Raw genomic sequence first — 25002 nt, 5'->3', positions numbered from 1 at the left:
CAGCTTTTCTTCTGGTCACGGCACTTAATACTGGCAAAGGAGTGTTAAGGTCTCCTTGTGTTTCTCCACAACCAGGAACTTGCTTTAAACTTAAAGGATCCGAGGGCCTGAACTCTTGGGACACAGAAGTGCCGGCACAGCAACTTACCTTTTTAAAAACCCAGTTAGGATAAAGCTCCTGCCGACACCTAGGGGAAGCCAATTTTTACGTTTGGGGAGAATCAGGAACAGATTTGGGGAGAATCAGGAACGGAAAGCTCACTCACCTGCCTGTAATCTTTAAAGTATTTGTATGATCTTCGGAGCTGCTGGATCACTACGGGATCTGAAAGCCAATTTAGAGAACAGGGTCAACCATGGGAAACAGGAACGTCAAGGCACCTGAGTTTATGCTCTGCACATGTCTGAACTTCGTTTCTTCCCTCCAAATACTTGGAGGGGATTTTTCGTCAAGGAGGGACGGTGCGTGTCTCTGTGCTGGTAGACTTTACTCACGCAGATGTGCCTTTCTGCTTTAACTGTCAAGGCTTCAGGCAGAGAATCTAGGGGGACCTAGCAAAACAGTCCCAGCTCCCTCAGAAATCAAGAACTACACTTCCTGGGGAATCTTTGGGGGGCTGGATAAGCTATTCCAGTTATATCTGTTTCAAGCCAGTTTATGTTCAAGCTGGCTTGTTGTTTCATTTATCACTGGGAAGAAAAAACTCCCTCCCGGACTGAAAGGTGTTCCCAGAACCAACAGAGGTAATATTTAGCTGTGATTCTTGCCTTTGCAGGGAGATTGAGCTAGATGACACTTTGGGTCCTGTCCAAGTCTGCAATTCTATGATTCTGTTGCTGCTGCAGCAGCAGCTAGTAAGCGTAAGGCTGCCAAAAGTTAAATCTATCTGTGAATGGGTATTAACCAAGCAGGGCTCTGTGGCTGGCAGCTTAGCCGGGGCTCCCTGTTCTGTAACACCCCCCCAGCCCCCCCCCAAAGCCATCTGATGCAGTTTGAACATATGCGGAGTCATGCAGTCCTTCCAAAAGAATACTAATGGATTCCTCAATTACCAGCTCACTTAAGCAGAGGTCAGGCTGAAGAAGAAAGAGCGTGTGAGCCGGGACCGCAGTCCCACACCAGCGCTGTTAACTATCCCTCTGAGATTACAGCTTCAGCATCTTAGCGCCAGGGTTATTCAAACAGAAACTGTAAGTTAATCAATCAAAGGCAGGCGCATTGAATGGGGCGTAATTTGGGAGCCATTGTCATGATAATTCAAGCTGAGCAGCTGGGGAAGATGACTGGCTGCACCAACACACAGGCCAAAGGGATTCAGGTGTCTGCCGGGGGCTTATATGGTGGAATTTGGCTGAGAGGCTGCCTCCGCTGGCCACCGCCAGACTGAAACGCCTCATTTTCAGACAGTTGGCTGCAGCAGGAAGGAACGAAGTTAAACCGGTATTAAAGCTCATCCAACTTGGATGCACCAGAATCTGTTCCAACTTTTAGATCAATCTCTTTACTCGGTCAACAGAGCCTGTGAGAAGAAACAAGGCTTTACTTGAGGAGGCTTGAGGAGGAAAGATGCAACTGGCCACAATAATACAGTCTGTGTTGTCGACTGATTTCAAAGCAAGCAGCCGCTTGTGCTTCAAACACTTTGCTTCAGTGTCTGCACATTTCTAGCAAGCTACGACGTTACGCTATAAAAAAATCAAGGCCATTAGTTTTGTTTTCTAGAAACCAGCTTAAAAATTCCGGCAGGCATTCACTGATAAAGAACAAAGGAGGACAAAGCTCAAATAATTGGTATTTATTTACATAAACTGTTACCTGCCCTAAAGCTTTTGATATCTGGTTTGCTGCAACAAAGGACAGGCTCAGTCTTCCAGCTCTGTATATGTAAACAGGCTAGATAACTAGGGGTGGGCAGCATGATTTAGATCATTTTGCACCATATATTAAATTATCTAATAGACTGGATTTCTCTGTCTCAAGGAATGCTCTCCTCCCGCTCATCCACATGCACTTGGGACCTTCTGGAGAGGCTTTGCTTTGGCTTCCATATGATGTACATTAGCCCCAACAACAGATGTGGGAAATAAAATATTAGAAGAAGAAGAAGAAGAAGAAGAAGAAGAAGAAGAAGAAGAAGTAGTAGTATATGCTGCCCAGCCAACAAATTAAAACATCAAACATTAAAAACTATCCCTTTGGCCCTCCAGATGCCGCTGAACTACAACTTCCATCATCCCTGGCACTGATTCAGATGCCGCTGAACTACAACTCCCATCATCCTTGGCAACTGGTCATGTTTGACGGGGTTGATGGGAGTTGTAGTTCAGCAACACCTGGGGGGCTTAAGGGATCCCCAGCCCTACTCTATAAGGAGCAGGTCTTTCAGTATGGCAGTCCTTAATTTCTCTAAGATCCAGCTCCTCCCTGCTGTCTTTTCAAAGGAAGCTGAAGACACTTTTTCCCAAGCATCCTTGATTTTAAAGATGTTTGGCTTTGTTTCTTACGCTGCTTCTGCTGCTGTTTATTCAACCTGGGCTCTTGATTTCACCTGCCCATTTTACTGGTTGCTGTTTCCATTCTTTGCTGTAAAATGCTAGCACAGCGTTTCCCAAACTTGGGTGTCTTCAGCTCTTTTTTTTGGACTACGATTCCCATCATCCCGATCACTGGTCTTGCTAGCTAGGGATGATGGGAACTGTAGTAAAAAAAACCAAAAACACCCAAGTTTGGGGAAGACTGTGTTAGACACCTCCCAATGAATGGTGAGCCATTTTAAAATCTAAGCTTTTAAAGATTCCTTAGGGGGAAGTAAGCTGACAGTTAAATAAGACGCAAGGAGAGCGAAGGAGGGTTGCAGAGAGCAATTTCGGTGCTCCCAGCGCAAGGACCAGGACAGAGCAGCTTACACAAAACGTGCCAACAGGAACCTGCCTGTACAACTTTCTGTCAATGGGTGGATGAGGTTGGGGAGTTAGCTGAAAATCTGGACGGCAGGGAAAGTGGTGGGAAGTGTAAACGGGGTGAGGAGGGGGTGGGGGTGGGGAAGAGAAATAATAAATCTATTGTGGGCAACAATGGGGCCACGACTGGAGAATGCCTTTTAATCTGCTGGGAGCATATGCCAGGCCGGCTGAAAGGAGCTGGTGAAAGAAGCTTCCTATCCCAGGCAAAAAAAAAAAAAAAAAAAAAAACACAACACCCTCCCCTCCCTACTGGCTTCCTACATATTTTATCGGAAAAGTTCCCTTAACTGGGCAATCTGCTTTCTGAAAGGCCTGCGCTAAGTTCCATCTGGCCTTCTATTGTACAGACTCTCCCCCCCCCCCAAGAGCCTCCGTTCGCTTTTGAAACTCCTGGACTGCGAAAGCCTGTTAAATAAATTAATAAATAAATGACCCCACTCATGTGCAAGTATTTCGGGACAAGGGAGCTAGAAATAGCCCAACAGTGTCCTCACTAAGCCAAGCTCAAAAGTGTGCATTTTTTTGGCAAACGCTGTTGACAATGCACCAGGGAGGGGATGCTGGGAAGAAGACGGTTGCTCAGCGGAGCGGGACCGTAGGAGACACCCAAAGCTAACAGCCAAAAGTAAGCACCCCGAGTAGAGAATCACGTCTGGGGGCCCCCGTGGGCCAGAGGCTCACACAGAGTGTCGTCCCAGCCAAACCGGCAGCTGCAAAGCAAAATCTCAGGCAACCGAGACATGCCAACGGCATAGCTGTCAACTTTTCCCTTTTGATGCGAGGAATCCTATTCGGAATAAAGGAATTTCCCTTTAAAAAAGGGGAAAGTTAACAGCTCTGCAATGGTACGGAAAAGGAGAGGCCTCTGCAAACCCGATTTGCTCCAGGTATTTGTGAGGACAACCCTGGTCACCGCTCTGGGCCGCTGGTCTGAGAGGGCTAGGAATTCGAAACACCTTATGGGCGCCAGGTTGGAAGAAGCTGCTTCAGAATCTGACCCAAAGCTCTCGCTCCCCACAGGATTCTGTCTTGAAATCTGCCTCTCCACCTGCCCCTCTCCCTTCAAAAGCGGAATAGCTAAAGAGGACATCTGGAATGCCTATGGCTTGGCTTTGCCCCGGGGGACAGGCACACACCCCCTCGCACCCCCCTCTCCCCTGCCCCAAAGGCTCCCCGTCTCTCCATTCATTCGCATCATAACCTCAGTGACTGCTCTTTGCCTCCAGCAGCCCCCACGAATGGGCACGGGGGGGGGGGGTGTTGGGTGTCTGTGGGGCGCAGCAGAAGCATTGTGAACTCTCCCCCCCCCCGGCACAAGTTCCGCCTGACCTTCTGTTCTCGACAAGGGGCAGGCGTGCTGTTTATGCGCCGGTACATCTGCTCTCAAGGCAGCCGCAGAAAAAAGCCTCCTCCCCAAACCTTTCACCCGTCCAATTAGAAATGTAAAGCAATTCTGGTTATTCCTGGAAGTGTTATGTGGGGTTTTAAATTTTTTTCCCCTCTGTAAAGAGGTGGGTGGGTGAGCAGGTCACGCCTGTTTCTGTTCCCTTACTCTCCGGTTTAACACGTCAAGGAATTAACATATTTATAGCTTAACTTCTGGGGCATTTCATCTCTCCCAGCCTGCCCACCAGACTTCTCAGCTGCTTAAATACTGAAGTGTCGGAAGGCGCTTGGCTAGCTGGCAGCACAAATTTAAAACGCTAAAGACAGGCTCAGGCTTTTATCAGATGTGCCTTGAGCTGCGAAGAAGGTGCCTGAGCAGGGAATGTCTATTGATGCACACAAGGTACGGAATGCTATCGTGTCCCAAACTGCACATGGGTCAAACAGCAGCTTGAATGTAAAACCACTGAGAACTAAGAACGGTGGCCCTTTTCCCCATTCTAGTGTTTTTAACCTTTGTTCTGTGCAGCTTTAAGGTCAGGCTGCAGCACAGGATACTTCAGACTTCTCCAACTTGGTGCTCTGGAGATGTTGTTGCGACTACAGTTCCCATCACGCCCCAAACACTGACCATGCTAGGTGGGGCTAAGGGGAGTTCAAAGTGCATGCAGGTCTGCAGATGAAAATGATGGGCTACATGGAACTTGCCGAACGGACTTGGAGACTCCGTGACCAGAGAGAAGAGGCGGTGGAAGAAGATTGGAAGAAGTTTAAAGAATATTTGAAAAAAATATGCTAATATATAAATCTTAGAATAGCTTTGGAAGTGGATATAGGCTGTAGGGTTAGAAGTAGAAGACAGTGTTTTTTAAAATAGTATTATTTGTAAGGGATAAAATGTGAAGATTCTTATGGTAAAAGTAAGCGTGATAAAAATGGTTAAAATTATGATATATGTAAACTGAGAAACATGAGGTAAAATGAAAATCAGATAGGGGGGACTTGGGGAAGCTCACTTAACAATGTTTAGAAAAAATAAGGATAAGACAAGAATCTGTTTGTATTGTTTGTTTTTCTGTTTGTGTTGTTTAGTTGTGTTATCCAGCGCCGAGGGCCTTCTGGCGGTTCCCTCCCTGCGAGAAGTGAGGTTACAGGGAACCAGACAGAGGGCCTTCTTGGTAGTGGCGCCCGCCCTGTGGAACGCCCTCCCATCAGATGTGAAGGAAATAAGCAGCTATCCTATCTTTAAAAGACATCTGAAGGCAGCCCTGTTTAGGGAAGCTTTTAATATTTAACACTGTACTGTTTTTAACACTTGACTGGGAGCCGCCCAGAGTGGCTGGGGAAACTCAGCCAGATGGGTGGGGTATAAATTATTATTATTATTATTATTATTATTATTATTATTATTATTTAAAAATTTGGGGGAAAGAAACAACAAAGGAAGGCTGCACTCAATGACACGCTCTCCAAGTTTCCACCCAGAGCATGTGTAAAGTTCTCTTCTATTAGCACTTGGAATGCTGCCTAGCAGGCCTTAGAAGCCACCAGAGCACCTGTTTCGCTCTCAAATGCACTCAAATCTGGTCCACACAAACGGTGAGGGCTCATCACTGTGCTGAGAAAGTACCACAAGGCCTAGTTGTCAGGTAAGCATGAATCTTACGGCTTTTCAGCTGCTACTCCAGTTCCACGTTTGACTGATTAGCCATTACAAAAACCTCAGGAGATAATTAAACTGAAACGTGGAGAACATTCACACGCCTGCCACAAAACGGCACCTGTACTGCAAGATCTGAGGTGGGAATTGGCATCTTTGTAGGGATGGAAGCACGGGGTTCTTAAACCATAAAAAGCCCAAGCGCTGACCAAGGTATTCCGAGGAGCAGAAAGGCCCTAGTATGTCTCTTTCTCAAGTCTTCCGGTGCTACCAGCAAGGGTTCTCCTCCGTCTAGCTTGCTGTGACTCCAACATATCAAGGCGACTTTTAAAAAGCAGGAAGGGTGGTCTGCCTACTCACCGTTATCAAACTCATCGGGGATCTGCAAAGAGAAAGAGAAGGTAGTATAATTCTTTTGACTCCACAGCGTGTTTCAAGCCACAAGGCAAGAGCAGAGGGGAAGCAGCCTGTGAGTGTGCCTATTTCGCAGTTCATTTATTCTGACCAAGCCTAAGTAAGGCTCAGCTACAGTTACTGTTTTGCCTTTTTTAAAACCTCCCCAGCAGCTGTACCCACACCATTTTACAGTTTTCGGGCTTCATCTATTGTTTACTTATTACATTTATATTCTTTATATTCCCCCGCAAAAGGAGCCCGGGGAGGCAAACACATCAGCCTTAAAACGCAATTTAAAAAACCACAGCAACATACCTATCCTGAAAGCAAGCAAAGCTGAAGGATTTTCATGCAGGTGTTTTACTAATTTCCGCTTGTTCAGCCCTATGAAGCAAGAGCCCCAGCATTCCTATTTTATCAGCAATAAAAGAAAATTGGGCAGAGAAGCGCCACCAATTCAAGATTCTGGACCAGAAGGATCCAAATTCCCACCTGGGAACAGGCAGCAGCTGCCTTTGACCTTTGATGGGCACCAGAAAACCTTGAAATGGGAAATGCATCTTTATAGGCTTGCTTGGTCTACATTCGTTTTATTCATTTAATTTATATACACCCTGCATCTGAGGATCACAGGATGGTTTACAGTATAAAACTACAAAAATGCATAGCACAATAACAAGCAAAACCATATCTCCCCCCGCCCCCCCCCAGTTTAAAAGGCCATAGATTGTTTAATTAGCCAAAGGCCTAGGAGAAGAGGAACACTTTTACCTGATGCTAAATGTATGTAATGAAGGCCCAAGGCAAGCCTCCCTGGGGAAAGCATTCCACAAATGGGGAGCCACCACAGGAAAGGCCCATTCCAGCGTTGCCACCTTCTGGACCCCACGTGGAGGGGGCACATGAAGAAGGGCCTCAAATGATGATTGCAGGGTCTGGGTAGGTTCGTATGCAGTGAGAAAGGCTTCTATCTCACCACAGATCAATATGTGGGTCAATGAGCCACCAGAGATCAAGATAATCTTCAAGGGTGAAGACAGCCCAGGCTGGGCATTCAGAAAGGCCACCCTCCTTGACGCCTCCCAACTGTTAGCTTGATCTGGGGAGGCAATTCTTACATGATAGACCATGATAGGTCAGCAAACTTTTCAGCAGGGGGCCAGTCCACTGTCCTTCAGACCTTGTGGGAGGCCGGACTATATTTTTTTTGTAGGGGACACGAAAGAACGAATTCCTATGCCCCACAAATAACCCAGAGATGCATTCTAAATAAAAGGACACATTCTCCTCATGTAAAAACACCAGGCAGGCCCCACAAATAACCCAGAGATGCATTTTACAATAAAAGGGCGCATTTTACTCATGTAAAAACACGCTGATTCCCAGACGGTCCACGAGCCGGATTGAGAAGGCTATGGGGCCGGATACGGCCCCTGGGCCTTAGTTTGCCTACCCATGCGCTAGAGCTCTGTAGCAGAATGGATGCATACATTGCTCAGGTGTCTCCAAGAAGCCAGCCAAATCTCACCAGTGAAAATGCTCTTGGACCGAGGCTGCATAGCAGCAGAATGACTTGCTTCCTTCCTTCCTTCAATGTTTACAGAGCAGCAACTACCTCAGGGCTGTGGCAGCTGCGGACAGTGGTTTCGTGCTGGCTGTTCCTCCAATGCAGACGGGTCAGTGGAAAACAGGCAGGGTCAAAATGGGCAACAGGAAGGAAGTGTGGCACACACAGAAAACAGGGGTTATTGTTGGTTTGTGTGTGTGTGGCGGGGGTGTATTTATTTCCCATAACCCACAGCACCCTTCCAGGAGCAGGGACCTATTTTTAAAAGGGACAGGCAGGATACGGTAGAGACCCAGACACGGAGGAAGCTTAGCAAGACAACGCTTGGGTACAAGAAGAGGAATTGACATGGCTGGGGCGGGGGGGGGGGGCTGTGTTTGCTCTGCAGAGCTGGTGGAAGCCACAACGTGGGTTCGGGAGTTGTCACAGCTGCACCTACGCAAAGATGCCCTAGTGCAGCCTTTGCCACCTGCCAGCTGTCTGGGCTTGCATCCTGGTGCTGATGCAAGTTGTAATCCAAAGGGCACCAGAGTTGGCAAAGGCTGCCCCAGAAAGACAAGAAACAGGATTTTGATGCAATGGAGGTTTTGTCACGGATTCCGGAGGTGGCATTGAGCTCTGGAAGTCAGCTATCCATCGAACGGGACTATGTCCTTCTTCTATTGTATAAAGCTCTTACAAGCTGTTTCGATCAATGGTGTGAGCTTCCCTGAGCTATTGTGTAAAGGCAGGTTATGAAAAGCCTCTCAGTTTATATGCCTCTTCCCAATGGAATCTCAATGGGGCCAATGGCATCGAATGAAATTAGTGTGAAAGGTACAGAAACAAATCAGACGCTCAATCTCTTTCCTCTTCGTACTTGCTATCTCCATTAGAAATATCCCTTAACTCTTTTCAGGCAGCAATTGGTGAGTATTTGGTGATCTCAAGTAACAGGATCGTTGCCACACTGCAGATTTAAGGCCACGTGTAGTGGTTAGAAGGTTGGGCTAGGACCTGGGAGACCAGGGTTCAAATACCCCCACTCAGTCACTCCCTCTCAACCTAACCTACCTCACAGGGTTGATGTGGGGATTAATTGAGGAGGGGCAGAGCCTTACATGCCACCTTAAGCTCTTTGGAGGTAGGAGATAAATGCAAGAAAGAAATGGCAATTTTGCCCAGCTGTGATGCAAAATGATGCATTAAATGCCGTAGGGGAAAGGAAACTGCTCTGACCCATTTTTCTTCCTCCAGGTTATCACAAATCGTCCCTTGTCCAGGTTTGGCACATCCTGACGGACCCCACCAGTGACAGATACCCGAGCAAAACAAAGGCATCTACAGTATAGCTATTAGTGAGAGTTCAGCCCACTGCTAAGAGACTACACTTACCATGTCGAAAGCAACAATGAGCATGTCCAGAGTGCTTATTTGCATTAATCGCAACCAGCCATGACTGGGGGACGTATCCCCAACACCTGACACCTCTGCTTTTAGGAGTCAGCTACCACTTTTGAGCTGGGGGTTATTCCATTTTGTGCTTGACAAAGTAAGTTGAGCTTTGGGGCTGCAGCCAAATGGCTCTCACACCTTTAAGCCGCGGGGCTGCATCAAGGGACAGAGCTGCGCTGCGCAATCAATGAAGAGGCTTCAGCAACCTCCACACAGCATGTTTCTATAAACACTGCCCTAATCACCCTGACCCTCATGTGCCCCATGTTTAGATACCATAGAGCCCCCGAGCCCCCATTTCAATCACAGTTCTCAAGCTCACAGTGCCAACAGATTTTTCAAAGGGTAAGTATAGCAGGGAGTTGTTTTAGTAATCCTGATTCAACACGAGTCTCGAAAACTGCCTTTGCATTGCCCAGCTCCCTTCCAGGTGTCTGGTGGACGATGGGGAGGCACCCACAACTGAGAAAGCCTGGGAAGTTTTATGGGCTGACTTACTCCTTCATGCCCTCTTGCTGCAAGAATAAGGGAGCAGGGAATGGGTGTGTCTTCAATCAACACATATCCACACGTTGAACCTTTGTTACTGTTGAAGGCATTACTTCATTACTAGGGTACGATTCTCTCCTTCTCTTCTTTCCCAGAGTGCCTCTAACTTCTCCACAGAAAACAAGACCACTTCCTCTTTGGAAAGGAGCCATTCAGACTTGCAAACATCAGATTAAGATCCAAAGAAATGCAACCAGTTCTACATGCCTAAGGGTATTTTTAGCAGCCCCATGACCATCACATGGGCACACACCTGGGGGACGTGTGTGTGTGTCTGCTGTTATACATAATATATTTATCTCCTATCACATCTGCTCAAACTCCCGTTTACCTCTGAAGTAGCTCTCTGGTTCTGGGCCCTGGATATTACTACAATATTGGTTTCTATTGTTTCTTAAAAATTCCAGGGATTTCCCTTCTGAATTAATGCCAAAACGACGGTACATCATTGTTTTATTTTCTCTATTAATCTGAACTTAGGAAGAAGTACTCTGTACTTCTGTACTCTAGCATGATGAGCACAGCTTCAAAGTTATCTGCAAACATCCAAATTCTGAACAGGATGTAAGTCTTCAGAGCGGTGGGGGAAGGGGGAGGGGAATCAAGTGAGACTGTCTTCTTAAATGGGTCAAAGCCTTGCATGCATGGATTTGTCTGCCTGAAGGACTTTGCTTTCCAGGTTGCCAAAGTTCTGGGCTGGTTGAAATTAAGGCCCTGCAAATTTTGAATCTTTTCTACTGTACACTTGTAACAGATATTTTCATTGATGCACAGGGCAAAGAGGACTCACTGGAAAAGCCCCGCCCAGTTTGAAAGGCTCTATTGCGATGCTGCACCAGCTGTTTTGAGTGCCGCAGAGTCCTTGAAAGCCACGACAGAATGGCTGCAAGCAAGATTTCATTGTTCGCAGACACAGGCGCAGGAGCCCAGCAGCTGCTGACCTGAAATGGGCAAGACTCCGCTACGAAAACAATGACCCATTCCTCTAGTCAAACAAGCTGCAGGGACTTGAAACAATCCCACAAAGTCTTTGGCACTGACCTCCTCTGGACAACGTCACAATGGCTCTTGGCCTTGTGGATACGTTGCAAAGGAACTATACCGGGACTGTCGCTGTCAGAGCAGAGGCGGAATCAGGTCCAGAGAAAGGAATCAGTAAGCACTCTTGGGTGAAACTAATTCTGTCAGTCACTGAACACACACACAGAGTTTATGAATCACTTTGTTTTGCCTTTCCTCCGGTGTTTGGGATTATGTAAAATAACTGGGAAATGGCAAGGCGAAGGACTTTAAGGCACAGCAAGACTAATTCAGTGTCTACTCTCCTAACTCCCTTTTGCAGAGGGCAGTGGAACATTGGCTTGGCAGGGCAGGAAACTGGAGCTGACAAGTGGGCGCAAGCAGAGAACTGGCAGCTGTCAGAGGCCCTCCAAGCCCCATCTTTCTTGTACTTAACCAAATGCCACCATTGCTACCAAGTCAGCCCAACTGGGCATGTAAATACCGAAGAGCATCCTGGCACTTGCTGGCCCAAGTCAAGCAGCTCCGCAATTCAGATGGCATCCCCAGGGGCACCATTGTCTGGCTGGGTTTTAGAAGACAGATCTCTATACTGGTTTCAATCCAAGAAGATTGATCATAAAGGCTGAGGGATTCACCAAAGTCTGACAAAGTCAATGCACTTAAAACCCCTGCACTTTCAGGGAGCACATGACACGCCTGCTGTGGAACACCTGTGCTTCGCAGAATATTCTGGGAAATGTTCTAGGGTGCAAAAACAGAGGACTGGCCAAGGCTTTTGGCCGCAATGTTTCCCTGCATGAATTGTCAGTATACCCCACAAGGAAACCATCTAGAATGTCCTCCCGCAACCCAGTGCCCCTCTGATGTTTTGGACTACAACTCCCAGTGCTCTCTGGGGCTGACGGGGGTTGTCATCAAAAGCATCTGGAGGGCAGCAAGTTGTGGGAAGGCCGTTTTTCTAGAATATCTTTCCCCGAGCGCCTGCTCACTGCAAGAGATAACGTGCAGGGGGCAGACAAGCTGCCTTGAAAATAAGCTCACACACTGCACTACATTGAGGGTCCCCATTTGCTTCTGAGAAACCTGCAGATTGTTGGAGAACACAGTTTGAAAAGCACTGATCTAAACAGATTATTTATGTTTAAGAGTGACGCTCAAGCTGTTTAGTGCTAGTCATTTAGACTGATGTTCCCCTAGTCTTCTGAATCTACTTTGCGGGACAGGGGTTGCAGGTTCCTTCAAAAGAAAACTAAGACAGAATGTAAAAAGTGCCTCTGTGAGGATACAGGAGGCCAGATAAGCAAAGAAGAACAAGTGAGGCAGTGCAGGATGCTATCCCACCGCAGCCATCCAAACTGACCCAGAGAAGCAGCAGATGGGATACCTGCATTACACAGACTGGGGTGCATCAGCCAGCAAATAGCATTCAGATCGGTATTTTGTTCCCTGGGTTAACAATTAAGTGAATCAGAATTTCAGCTCTTTGTGGATGTTTCTACAACCAAACACTTTCCACAGGAATCTCAAAACCAGTTCAGTTTGAAAGTTCAACAGTGCCACCTTGAGGGTTAGAGCTGGAAAAGCACACACCACAGACACCAGGGTCAAATACACACCAGGACACCTACACATGGTTAACAAAAAGGGCCTCTTTGCTACCTGATGTTCATAAGACATCCTTGGGGAAGATGTTAACTTCTTAAACTTCAGCTCCAAAATGTTTGGGAGCCGTTAGGACCAAGTAGCTCAAAACACTGTGAACAAACTAATCCAAGCCCCTCGGTGCAAGTCTCCAACTTTTAAGCTGCCAAGAGCTAAGAAGTTCTTCTAGCCCTAAGACATGTGCAAAAATTAAAAGAAACAAGCAAGCAAACTGTCAGATGTACAATTCCAGTAAGCACAAATATATGGGTTGACCAGGTTCTGAATTTTTTCCAATTGTGCATCTTGGTGATAAGACGTAAGAGGAAGCTGCTTTCAATTTCTCTCCATCTTCTTCCTTGCTGCGCCTAAAATGTGCTATCTTCTAGCTCCCTCTTTTCTCTACTGTCACAAAGCTTCCCACCTTCCAAGGTTCATCTGGATCCATTAGCCTTTTTTCAAGATATCCGTGCTGAAATATTTTTGGTACTCGCCAGAATGAACCTAGTTTTACATTATGTTTAAAACCAGAAGCTGGAAGATCAATGCTGCGCACATGAAGGCTTGAAGAGTGACAAAGGAAATTTGTAATTAAAAAAAAAAAAAAGGATCAAGAAACTGCCTTCTGCAAATCCACACTTCCCAGAGAAGGAGGAAAAGGAAGAGTGTGGGAAAGAGAGGCAGATCAAAGGCCAGCCCCATTTTACAGCCACTTAGGCAAAGATGTCCAGACAAATCAGGTCCCCCTGAAGACCCTCTTGCACCCAGGTGATGCCATGCGACTTGCAGGAAGCTGTGAAGTGTGCCAAGGCCTTTGGAGAAGACACATTTGCTCCAGCACAGGCGGCCGGAGCTTCATTGCGGCCATTCACATGAATGCGACAGGCAGCCTAAAAAGGGCTATTAACAAAACCAAAGGGGTTTTATTATGGCTCAAGAACAGCAGGTAAGGGAAAAGACACAAATACCTTTGAGAAAGGCAGGCGCACAACCACTTCAAAGCATGGCAATTCCCCAATATCTCCACAGAAATTTCAGCTGTGAAAACCCTCAATTCTGCATCCCCTGTATCAGCTTGACAGATGCCACGCTCCCCGTGGACATTCCTATAAAGGGAATATATTTTGCTATAAACTTACAGCTGTGCACATTTCCAGCTTAGTCTACTCCAGCAGCCATTGCCTACATTTTGCAGGAAGCCTGGGTGTAAAGCATGAGTTCAAGGAGAATGGAGCTGCCCTCTGGGGACTCTGGTGCTCAGAGGCACATTTCACTGAACATGAAAGGTAAATTTAGGTATCATGGCTAAGAGCCACAATCTAACCCGCATGAAATGGCTTTCCCTTTTGAAAGCAATGATCAAGTCCTCTGACAACATCAAGCATCAACATCAAGAGAAAAAACAATGCTGTCCAGGGTTGTAAAGACTGCGGAGAGAATAATTGGGTGCACTCTTCCCACCTTGGATCAAATCTATGCTTCCAGGTGCCATAAGAAAGCTGCAGAGATAGCGCAGGATAGTGCACACCCTGAAAATGATCTCTTTCAGCTTCTGCCTTCTGGAAGAAGGTCCAGGGTTATAAAGACTCGGGCTAGCCGCCTGCGAAACAGCTTCTACCCAAATGCGATTTTGGTTTTAAACGCATTGTAAGGAGTCTGTATGGGAATATTTAAAAATGGGGTATCAGAGTTTTTAGGGGGCTAACCAGGTTGGGATAGCTGGGATAGCAGGCTTGTTGGGTTTGAATGTTTTATGTAGATTTTTCAATTTTGTTGTTCTGTATGGGACAATGGCAATAAAGATTATCGTATCGTAGAGGCAAATGCAGCAACTCCTTTCCTTCACTTAGAGAGGGGAGAGACAAGGCATAGGCAAAAGAGCCTAGCATTCTGAGACTCCCCCACCCCAGCGCACACACTTATGACACGCACATCTGCAAAAGAGGGCAATTGTGCCCGGAAGGCCCTTGTTAGCACAAATGATCAAAAGCAGTAAGCTGGCATGCGCCAGCAATAAGCCGACCTGCTGCCTGCAAAGGTGAGAAGGAATTTGTGGAAGCATGAAAGGAGCGTGTTAGCACCAGCTGAAGGAGGTAGGTGGAGGGAAGGGAAGAAAGAAGGGCCATTCACCTGGGACAGCTCTTTGCAAAGAAATATTGCAGGCAACTTCCCCAAGACAATTTAGCTGCTGTTTACAGCACAGTGAGAAGTGACAGCTTTGTCTTGAACATCAAAAGCTGCCCAGTTATAGAAAGGCAATAAGGAAGTCTTACCCACAGTTCAAAACAGTTAATTTGGGTATGTGAGATGCAAGGCCACTAGCACTTCACACCTCCTTCCCTCAAGAGCACTCAAGGCTTGTGCTGCATATCAAAAGAGAGTAGACAGCCCTAATCAGCCTCCTTGAAATGGTTACGGAAGGGTAGTAGTGTAGAAAGCAGATATATCTCCCCCCCCCCTCCGCCCCACATGAAAAGCTATGGAGGGTGAATCACAATTTTTACAAAGCACCAAAAATTAAGAAGCTTTGATTTAAAAAAAACCCCCACAAACTCTAACCTAACTTCCAAGCTTTGTAATACAACGTTAATTCAAAAAGCCCTGCCCACTTACAGAGGAGTAAGCTCCATTCTGAGCAAACTTATGTAAGAATGAACAGTTAAAAAGATGCAACCTCCACAAACACATTTGAACTCAAGGTACCCAAATTAATTGCACTTGCCAAAAGAATCTGCTTATTGGCCGGTCATGTTAAAGGGGTGGGGGCTACAAAAAAAGAGGCCCATGGAACAGGGTCCTTCAGACAGATATGCTGTAACCCTTAACCACCACCTGAAGCAGGTATAGCTGTTGTGCAATAACCTTGCTTTGCTCCAGGTGTACACTAACACTGTATTATTTCAGTAACAAGCAATTAAACCCAGTAGTATACAGAAGATTGCGGTGAACTTTATACACTAAGATTTTCCCACCCAGACTCCTACAAGAGATGATGGAAGCAGACCAGGAAAGAAGTGTTTTGCCCACGTTCCCGCTCCTCTCACCAGCAGCGAAATCTCAGAGGAGACCTGTAATAAACCCACAAATGGGCTGTAGCAGGAGGTTTTTCATCAATTAGCCCAATTAAGGCAACTGTTTCCAAAGGGATGCGTTAGGGAGCAAAGGGAGCCAGTAAAAGCCACAGTTGAATATGCAGAGCTGCCCAGCTCAAGCTCCCAGGACAACAGGTAGCACAAACTCCCACCAGCAAGGCCCATTCACACATCCATGGCAACATGTGCCTGCCGCAATAAGGACCACAAAACATTTATGGGAACCTGGCTTCAGACTTCTCCCCACAGCCTCTTGCTGGTCTCAGGGCTGAGTCACAGTGGAACAGGAAACAACCACCCACGTCTTTTTTTGGTGGCATAAAAGGGGCTTGGGAAAGGTGGGGACTTGGCTCAGGCTGGCTTATATCCTGTGCTTAATGAAGAAACATATGTTCGCTTTGCTCAAAGTTAGGCTTGCCTGGTTTGCTCATATAGCTTGTTCAGGATCAGAGCCGGCGCAAGTGAGAGAGCCTGGAGTGGCAAGAGACATTTCAGAACGGGTGGCGGGAAAGGTCTGCTGCATGCAGGGGGCAGATGACAATGCCAGGAAGGAGAGAGAAGTAACTGGGAGTGCAGAAGCACTGGTGCCAAAAGCTGAAGTGGTCTTGGAGGCTTGGGAAAGTCTTTTGTCAACCCGCTGCAACCCTTTGGATTAATGAAATGCATTATATGAAAGCAGTCTAGAAACCTCAGGGTGGTCAAGAGAAACAAGATTGTTAAGTGGAGCTGGTTGATATGATATGATCAAATCACATCCAGCCCAGTTCTTTACCATCTACTTTGGCTTCCAATCCATTTCCAGGCCCAGTTCAACATAGGAAGTTACCCAACACTGAGGCAGATCAGCAGTGCGGTATTATCTACACAGACTGGGAGCAGGTGGGGGGATCTTTCCCAGCCCTACCTGGTGATTGAACCTGGAATCGTCTGCATTCAAGGAATGTGTTCTAACTTTAAGATATAATAATAATAATAATAATAATAATAATAATAATAATAATAATATAATTTATTATTTATACGCCGCCCATCTGGCTGAATTTCCCCAGCTACTCTGGGCGGCTTCCAATCAAGTCTTAAAAACAATACAGCATTAAATATTAAAAACTTCCCTAAACAGGGCTATGACCCTTTTCATTATGCTAGCGGTAAAAAGTAAAGGTAAAGGGACCCCTGACCATAAGGTCCAGTCATGGCTGACTCTGGGGTTGCGGTGCTCATCTCACTTTACTGGCCGAGGGAGCCGGCGTACAGCTTCCGGGTCATGTGGCCAGCATGACTAAGCCCCTTCTGGCGAACCAGAGCAGCGCACGAAAATGCCATTTACCTTCCCGCTGGAGCGATACCTATTTATCTACTTGCACTCTGACATGCTTTCGAACTGCTAGGCTGGCAGGAGCAGGGACCGAGCAACAGGAGCTCACCCCGTGGCGGGGATTCGAACCGCCGACCTTCTGATCGGCAAGTCCTAGGCTCTGTGGTTTAACCCACAATGCCACCCGTTTCCCTCATGCTAGTGGTATTAGCCTTTAAAACTCTAATCATCCTGGGGCTGGGTTACTTCATGGATTGCCTCCTTCCATATATATAACTACCTTAATATCTTCTGAGGGCTTTGTTTGGGTGCCTTCATTAAATGAGGTTTAGTGAGTGACTACTAGAGATCTGGCTATTTCAGCAAACGCCACAGCAGCGATGGAACGCCCTCCCCATGTAGGTTTGCAGCCTCATTTTCCCAGGCTTTTTGTGTGTGTGTGTGTGCTTTTAAGGTATTTTATACGGCTGCTATTCCACTGCAAATTTTGAACCTTGATTTACTCTGCTTCTGGTTTTACTCTGTTGTAGAAAGATGCTTGTTGTAGTTTGTATAGTAAACCAGAACTGGGCAGTATATAAATGCTGTAAATATTTAAAATTAAATACATCACTTCCTGGCAGACCTGCCCCCCCAAGCAGTGTAGTGAATTCTGAAGAGTTACGTCTTCAAGGCTGAGCCCTGCTTGCCAGCAATGAGTTTACTGGAGAGCCATAAGGAGCTGGGGAGAACGAGGAGGAAGGCCTTCCAAGATGCCCTTAAGGGCTGCGAGTCCATGTCTTGCTCTATAAAAGGTAAAGGTAAAGGTACCCCTGCCCGTATGGGCCAGTCTTGACAGACTCTAGGGTTGTGCACCCATCTCACTCAAGAGGCCGGGGGCCAGCGCTGTCCGGAGACACTTCCGGGTCACGTGGCCAGCGTGACATCGCTGCTCTGGCGAGCCAGAGCCGCACACGGAAACGCCGTTTACCTTCCCGCTAGTAAGCGGTCCCTATTTATCTACTTGCACCCGGGAGTGCTTTCGAACTGCTAGGTTGGCAGGCGCTGGGACCGAACAGCGGGAGCGCACCCCGCCGCGGGGATTCGAACCGCCGACCTTTCGATCGGCAAGCCCTAGGCGCTGAGGCCTGGGGAGAACGAGGTGGAAGGCCTTCCAAGATGCCCTTAAGGGCTGTGAGTCCATGTCTTGCTCTATACCTCTCACTTAATTTCTGAGCTGAAAACTATGAGGGCCACCTGCCCCACCTGAGGGGTCCAGATTTGACCGTGGTACCTCCAGTTGTTGATTTGTAGCCTGGAGGGTTCTTGCCATTTCACAGCATGCTACAATGGTTAAAATGCTTCGGGGGGAAAAGAAAGACGTGTATATTTTGGCAAGCTTTTCTGGGTGGATTAAAAGGTTTCTGCCTTGGACACTCATTCTGTATTGCTTTTAAAACTTAGTTGCTTTTCAGTACAGTTTTAAAACTATCTCTAGCTGTTTCTTTTGACAACGAGGTCCCTTCCAACTCTACAGTTCTTTGATTCTCTTTTTGTAAATTGCCTTAAACTCATAAAAAGGGTGAGCCATAAACTTAAATAAATAAAGCTGGATATAGGCACAAAAGACCTGAGCCCATTGCATGGCATTGGAAAAACTCTCAGCCTAATCTTCTATTATTATTATTATTATTATTAACCACCCTTGATCCACAGATCTCAAAAACGTGACAACCAGTAAATCCTTTGCATGCTGAGAAATGCTATAGAAACGGCAGTGCACTTTACTGCCACCACTCATGAAAACTGCACACAAACTACTCCCATCTTCTACACGAGGGGCAACCAGAATCATGCTGCTGACCTCCAATATTCTATAGCTTGCTTATTTACTCAGTTCTGAGCAGGTAATAAGTTTAACGGTTGCCAAGTTTAACCTTCACTCTGTTGCAAGATTGATACAGTGGAACCTCGGGTTGCGGACGTAATCCATGACGGAGGCACGTCCGCAACCCGCAGTGTTCGCATCCTGAAGTGCCGCGCCTGCCCAGGCACCGGAACTTCTGTGCATGTGCAAAGAGCGATTTAGCGCTTCTGCGTATGCGGCAAAACCTGGAAGTAATCCGTTCCGGTACTTCTGGGTTTCCCAGTCAGCAACCCGAAAACACGTAACCTGAAGCATCCGTAACATGAGGTATGACTGTATAGCTTTCAGCAGTCAACTTCACAGCAAATTTCAAGCACACAGTGACCCCTAGCGGCAGACACCTAACAAGTCAAAGACTCAGGAAAGAAACAGCTTACCTTGACACCATGCTCATCCACCGAATTGCTACCTGCCATCAAAAACAAAAAACAAAACGAAACAGGTCACTTTGTATCATTTCACAGAATGGTGTGTTACAATGTCCAAGAAGTACTGTATTTTTTGCACCATAACACTCACTTTTTTCCTCCTAGAAAGTAAGGGGAAATGTCTGTGCGTGTTATGGAGGGAATGCCTACGGGTGGCATGCCTACGGATTTTCCTCCTCTAAAAACTACGTGCGTGTTATGGTCGGGTGCGTGTTATAGAATGAAAAATACGGTATATATAATACCAATTCAGTAAGAATAAGAGGGTGTTTGATATTTCAGTCTCAAAAGAACAGCTGATTTTACTTTTTAAAAATACTGTAACCTTACTGGCAAGCAGAAGAAGACAGGAATAAGGTCCTTCATTTACCAGTCAGAGGAGAGAGATAACCATCTGAAAACACAGATCATATTTCAGGAAGTAACAAAGTGATTCCGTGGGGAATTCTCCACTGTTACCGAACTCTTATGTCAATTGTGATCCAATAAAGGCCCCCATGCTTTCTGCAAGAAATATCGATTTGCTTACAGCAGCTGGAGCTCCTCTGTTACTGACACTATAAGCGATCAACCCAAGATAAACAAGAGACTATCACAATTACACTATCACAATTACTCCAATTACATGTCAAACTATATCCACGCCGGCCCTGTTTTAAGGACGTTAAGCGTTTCTCAGAAATTGTTTGTTAGGCAAGTGGGCACATAGGGAGCCAACCATTTCTGTTGTTTTCTATAGGGAAAATCCCAGTGTGTTCCTGATAGCCTGACATTTTCCTACCATGTATCTACACTGACAGAATCCCCTCTCAGAACAACATGGCAGAACCTCCTCCTCTGGTGCAGCTGCTGCTGCTGCTGCCTTCCTCCTCCTGCTCTTCCCTCCTCTGGTGCCAGGGACGTGGTCAAGGCTGAGAGAGAAGCCACCTCTGAGCCCTGAGCTGTCACTGCCACAGCCCCTGAGTGGAAAGCGCCTGAGAGAGCATGTTGAAGCCCAGCCTGCAGAGAACCAGCCAGGCTGAAGAAGAGGGCAATCCCTGCTGCTGGGGCTGAGTAAATGGATCTTGTCAGGGAAGTAGGTGCTGGAGGAGGTGGTGTTGCTGCTCTCAGTCCTAGCTTCAGCCCCCCCCCCCATGAATCTGCAGACTGTATAGCAAGGTTTGTGTGCACTGTATTTTTTGCTCTATAAGACGCACCAGACTGTTAAATCTGCCCCCACCCCACCTTTGGAGGCATTGAATTACTGCTGAATCTTCCAACAGTAACTAGAATCAGATTTGGGGCATTTGCAGCAGAAATTGTAAACTGTATTTTGTCACCAAACCCTCCCAATGAGAAGTCTTCATGACCAGACAACCAGCCACTTATGCAGGCAGGGAAGACACAGCCAGGCCACAAGCTCTTCGCAGCAGAGAGCAATGCTCTCCTGGCAAGGCTATACAACCCCCCAACTTGAAATCCACAGAACCTCCAACCCACGCTGCATCACTGAAAGAGCAGAAACACGAACCAGGAATTTCCACAATTCAAACCAGCTGGAAGACACCTGTCAAGGTGAGTAAGAGGTGGAAGCACCCCCCCCCAAAATAGTACTGATAATGGGACTGGGGGTGTAGTTTCAACGCAACATATATTCATTTATATAAGCAAGCACATTTAAAAGGTCATAAATTGTTTTTTTATTTATTTCTAGAGTATACCATAAAGCACAAACCATTACTTTCAGTGGATGAACGCAAACTCACCAAAGATGTAAATAATCGCTACGCCACTGCCAGCTCCCATAAGCCCTGCTATCCTGAGGACCATCTTCTTTGCATAGGCAGTATTTTCCTTCTGCTTCTTCTCCTGCTGCTCATCAGAACTTTTTCCATCTTCACCTTCTGCTGACTAGAGAGAGAAACAAACACATATAGAAATAAATGGCTTCCCAAAACTGCAGGGACATCTTTTTCCTGTTTAAGTAGCCACGGCCAGGGTATAAATGTATATAATTTAACAAACTTTGACAATGTTTCTTGATTGTCTGGATGGTGAGGTGAACACGTGTCTGTAGAACCCTCTGAGTTTTGCATATCTGAAGCAGACTACGTACAAAGGTAAACGTCAGGTCCCTTTCTCTACCACTTCTGCATCTGTTTCCGCCCACCACTTGGACGTGGTCCGCAGAAGCGAATTTGCTCCTTTAGCTGAAAAAGGTTCCCCACTTCTGATTTAAGAAGAATTGCTTATCCAAAGAAAGATGAATCAGCTAAAACCCATTAAGTCAACTAAGATTTCATTAATGAGATGACAGGTCACAATTACCATTACTGAAAAATTCCACAGGATTGCCATGTTAAAATCTGTTACAGCAAACACAACTGAGTCTCAGAACATCTACCCTGCTGTCAAAATGAACTCTGATCCCTGAAACCTCATTCCAAATACAAACCTGTCAGCCTTAAGGTGCTTTACAGGACTCTCTTGTCATACTAATGAAGGGAGGCATGCAAATTTAACAAATAATAACAGGACGTAGTGGAGGGGAAGACTAGGGGGGTGACGGTGGAGCACGTGCTCGGTCTAAGAAGGCCTCAGGGTCAGAGCCTGGCATTTCCCAGTCAGGAGAACCAGCCCTTTGGGCTGATTAACATCCAATGGATGCCCTTTTAAAATGTGTTGGGAGGTGGTTACTGGGTTATTTTCGTTTTTATGTTGATTGTGCATTTCATGTTTTTGTATTGTGAAACACCCTGAGACCTGTGAGGGGAGAGACTTCGTCAGGCAAGGCCTTCTTCCACCTGCTTTGCCCCACCCTCCACTCTGTAGTTTAGAAGTTATTTATTGCAATTGTTAAGGGTGGGTTTCTGTTTCATTTTCATATGCTGATATTTAGTATTATTCTATACTATTCTCATGATGGTTGGACGTTACTTTATTTGATGTTTGGCTGCTCATTTTAAAGTTATGTTTTATTATCACATTAATTTTCTTAAACTGATATTTTATTCTGTACTATTCTAATGATGGTTGAATGTTACTTTGATGTTCGGCTGCTTATTTTAAAGTTATGCTTTATTATCACATTAATTTCCATATGCTGATATTTAATATTATTCTATACTATTCTAAAAAGGGATGTGGGTGGTGCTGTGGATTAAACCACAGAGCCTAGGACTTGCCGATCAGAAGGTCGGTGGTTCGAATCCCTGCGACGGGGTGAGTCCCCATTGCTCGGTCCCTGCTCCTGCCAACCTAGCGGTTCAAAAGCACGTCAAAGTGCAAGTAGATAAATAGATACCGGTCTGGTGGGAAGGTAAACAGCGGTCCCGTGCGCTGCTCTTGTTCTCCAGAAGCGACTTAGTCATGCTGGCCACATGACCCGGAAGCTGGACGCCGGCTCCCTCGACCAGTAAAGCGAGATGAAAGCCGCAACCCCAGAGTCGGCCACGACTGGACCTAACGGTCAGGGATAATTTTACCTTTACTTTACCTTATACTATTCTAATTATGGTTGAATGTTACTTTGACGTTTGGCTGCTTATTTTAGAGTTAAGTTTTATTATCACATTTAGGCATTGGCTTGTTACAAAGTGTACATTCCTTGCTGTTTCTTCAGCTTGTAAACCACCTTGGGCATTGCAAGATAGAAAGACGGTATTCATGAGGGTGAAGGAGGAGAGTGCAAAATATGGTCTGAAGCTCAACATCAAAAAAACGAAGATCATGGCCACTGGTCCCATCACCTCCTGGCAAATAGAAGGGGAAGAAATGGAGGCAGTAAGAGATTTGACTTTCTTGGGCTCCATGATCACTGCAGATGGTGACAGCAGTCACGAAATTAAAAGACGCCTGGGAGAAAGGCGATGACAAACTGAGACAGCATCTTAAAAAGCAGAGACATCACCTTGCCAACAAAGGTCTGTACCGCTAAAGCTCTGGTTTTCCCAGTAGTGATGTATGGAAGTGAGAGCTGATCGCCGAAGAATTGATGCTTTTGAATTCTGGTGCTGGAGGAGACTCTTGAGCGTCCCCTGGACTGCAAGAAGATCAAACCTCTCCATTCTGAAGGAAATCAGCCCTGAGTGCTCACTGGAAGGACAGATCCTGAAGCTGATGCTCCAAGACTTTGGCCACCTCATGAGAAGAGAAGACTCCCTGCAAAAGACCCTGATGTTGGGAAAGATGGAGGGCACAAGGAGAAGGGACGACAGAGGACAAGATGGTTGGACAGTGTTCTCGAAGCTACCAGCATGAGTTTGACCAAACTGCGGGAGGCAGTGGAAGACAGGAGTGCCTGGCGTGCTCTGGTCCATGGGGTCACAAAGAGGCGGACCCGACTAAACGGCAACATACGAATTAAAAGTGATGATGATGACGATAGGGCGGTATATAAATTTAATTAATAACAAGGATAACAATGATTAATGAGGCAGCAGCTGGCTGCTCTCCCCCAGGGTCTCCCGGGGGGGGGGGGGCGGGAGCAGCCGACGTCACGAGCCCCCCTCATCCGGGGACCCTCCTGGCCCCGCCCACTGGCCTCACCTGCTGCTGCTGCTGCCGCTGCTTGACCGCGTCCCTCAGGACGGCCTCCGTCAGCCCCACCCCCACCGCCTGAGGGGGCGCCTGAGGAGGGACCCCCGCGCTCAGCGCTCTGCCGGGCACCGCCCAGGCGCCTCGCCGCTTCCACCGCCGGCAGCACCGCCCGCCTGAGGCGCCGCCGCCCTCCTGCAGCAGCAGCGCCCGCCGCCCGCCCGCCAGAGCCGCCGCCGACAAGGCGCGAGCGGCCGCCGCCGCCGCCGCCACAACCGCCGCCATCTTGCCTCGCGCTGCACTGGGCGGCGCATGCGCCGGGCTCGGCCAATCAGGCTGAAGGAATGGGAGTAAGGCCTAGGAAGCGCTCCAGCCAATCAGAGGGTGAGAAAGGCCAGAAGCTACGCCCGCCCACCCCTTTACGTTTCTGCCTTGGCCAATCAGCTGACGTTTCCCGCCCACCCGTCGGCTCTCGGCCAATCACGCGTCCCACTAAATTGCCGGGTGTGGTGTGTGTGTTTTTTTGTAATTCTCTCTAGGGCGGGAACTCCGAGCGGACAGCGTGCCGCATTGCCCAATGGGAGGGGGAAATTGGGCGGGGCGAAGATCAGGGCCCCTTGTTATTGGTTAGGAGGCGCAGGCGGCTTTTTCCTGCCGTTACAGTGATTGGCGCTCCGCAAGGGCGGGGCCGGCTGCGGGCAGGAAAAGGTGGCGGCCAAGGTTAAAGGGGCAGAGCACGTGCGCGACCCCGGTCTTCATCGAAGCCCCCAATGGCCCTATCCGCCTCGTCACTCATTGCTTTTTGGACTACTGCCTCCTGCAGGGCTGGCCGTCCACTTGGGATGGATTTAAAAGAGGGTTAGACAAATTCATAGAATCATAGAGTTGGAAGAGACCACATCGAGTCCAACCCCCTGCCAAGCAGGAAACACCGTCAGAGCACTCCTGACATATGGTTGTCAAGCCTCTGCTTAAAGACCTCCAAAGAAGGAGACTCCACCACACTCCTTGGCAGCAAATTCCACTGCCGAACAGCTCTTACTGTCAGGAAGTTCTTCCTAATGTTGAGGTGGAATCTTCTTTCTTGTAGTTTGGATCCATTGCTCCGTGTCCGCTTCTCTGGAGC

The 25002-nt window shown here is 47.2% G+C and overlaps 1 protein-coding gene across 1 annotated transcript in view; it reads right to left on the bottom strand.

Moving 5' to 3' along the window:
- Positions 1-24185, bottom strand: part of TIMM50 (translocase of inner mitochondrial membrane 50) — a 35213-nt gene extending 11028 nt beyond the window's left edge. Inside the window, exons 1-5 of the mRNA XM_083455696.1 lie at positions 23889-24185; positions 21107-21251; positions 19311-19342; positions 6371-6392; positions 267-325 (exon numbers count right to left, since the gene is read on the bottom strand). Coding sequence (XP_083311822.1) covers positions 267-325; positions 6371-6392; positions 19311-19342; positions 21107-21251; positions 23889-24161 — 531 coding nt within the window. The 5' untranslated portion in view covers positions 24162-24185. The remainder of the gene's footprint in view (positions 1-266; positions 326-6370; positions 6393-19310; positions 19343-21106; positions 21252-23888) is intronic.
- Positions 24186-25002: the final 817 nt, after the last annotated feature.

The sequence above is a fragment of the Podarcis tiliguerta genome, assembly GCF_965153285.1.
Source record: "Podarcis tiliguerta genome assembly, chromosome: 8".
Lineage (NCBI taxonomy): Eukaryota > Metazoa > Chordata > Lepidosauria > Squamata > Lacertidae > Podarcis > Podarcis tiliguerta.
The sequence above is the reverse complement of the archived record's forward strand: the minus strand, read 5'-3'. Positions and strand labels throughout refer to the sequence as shown.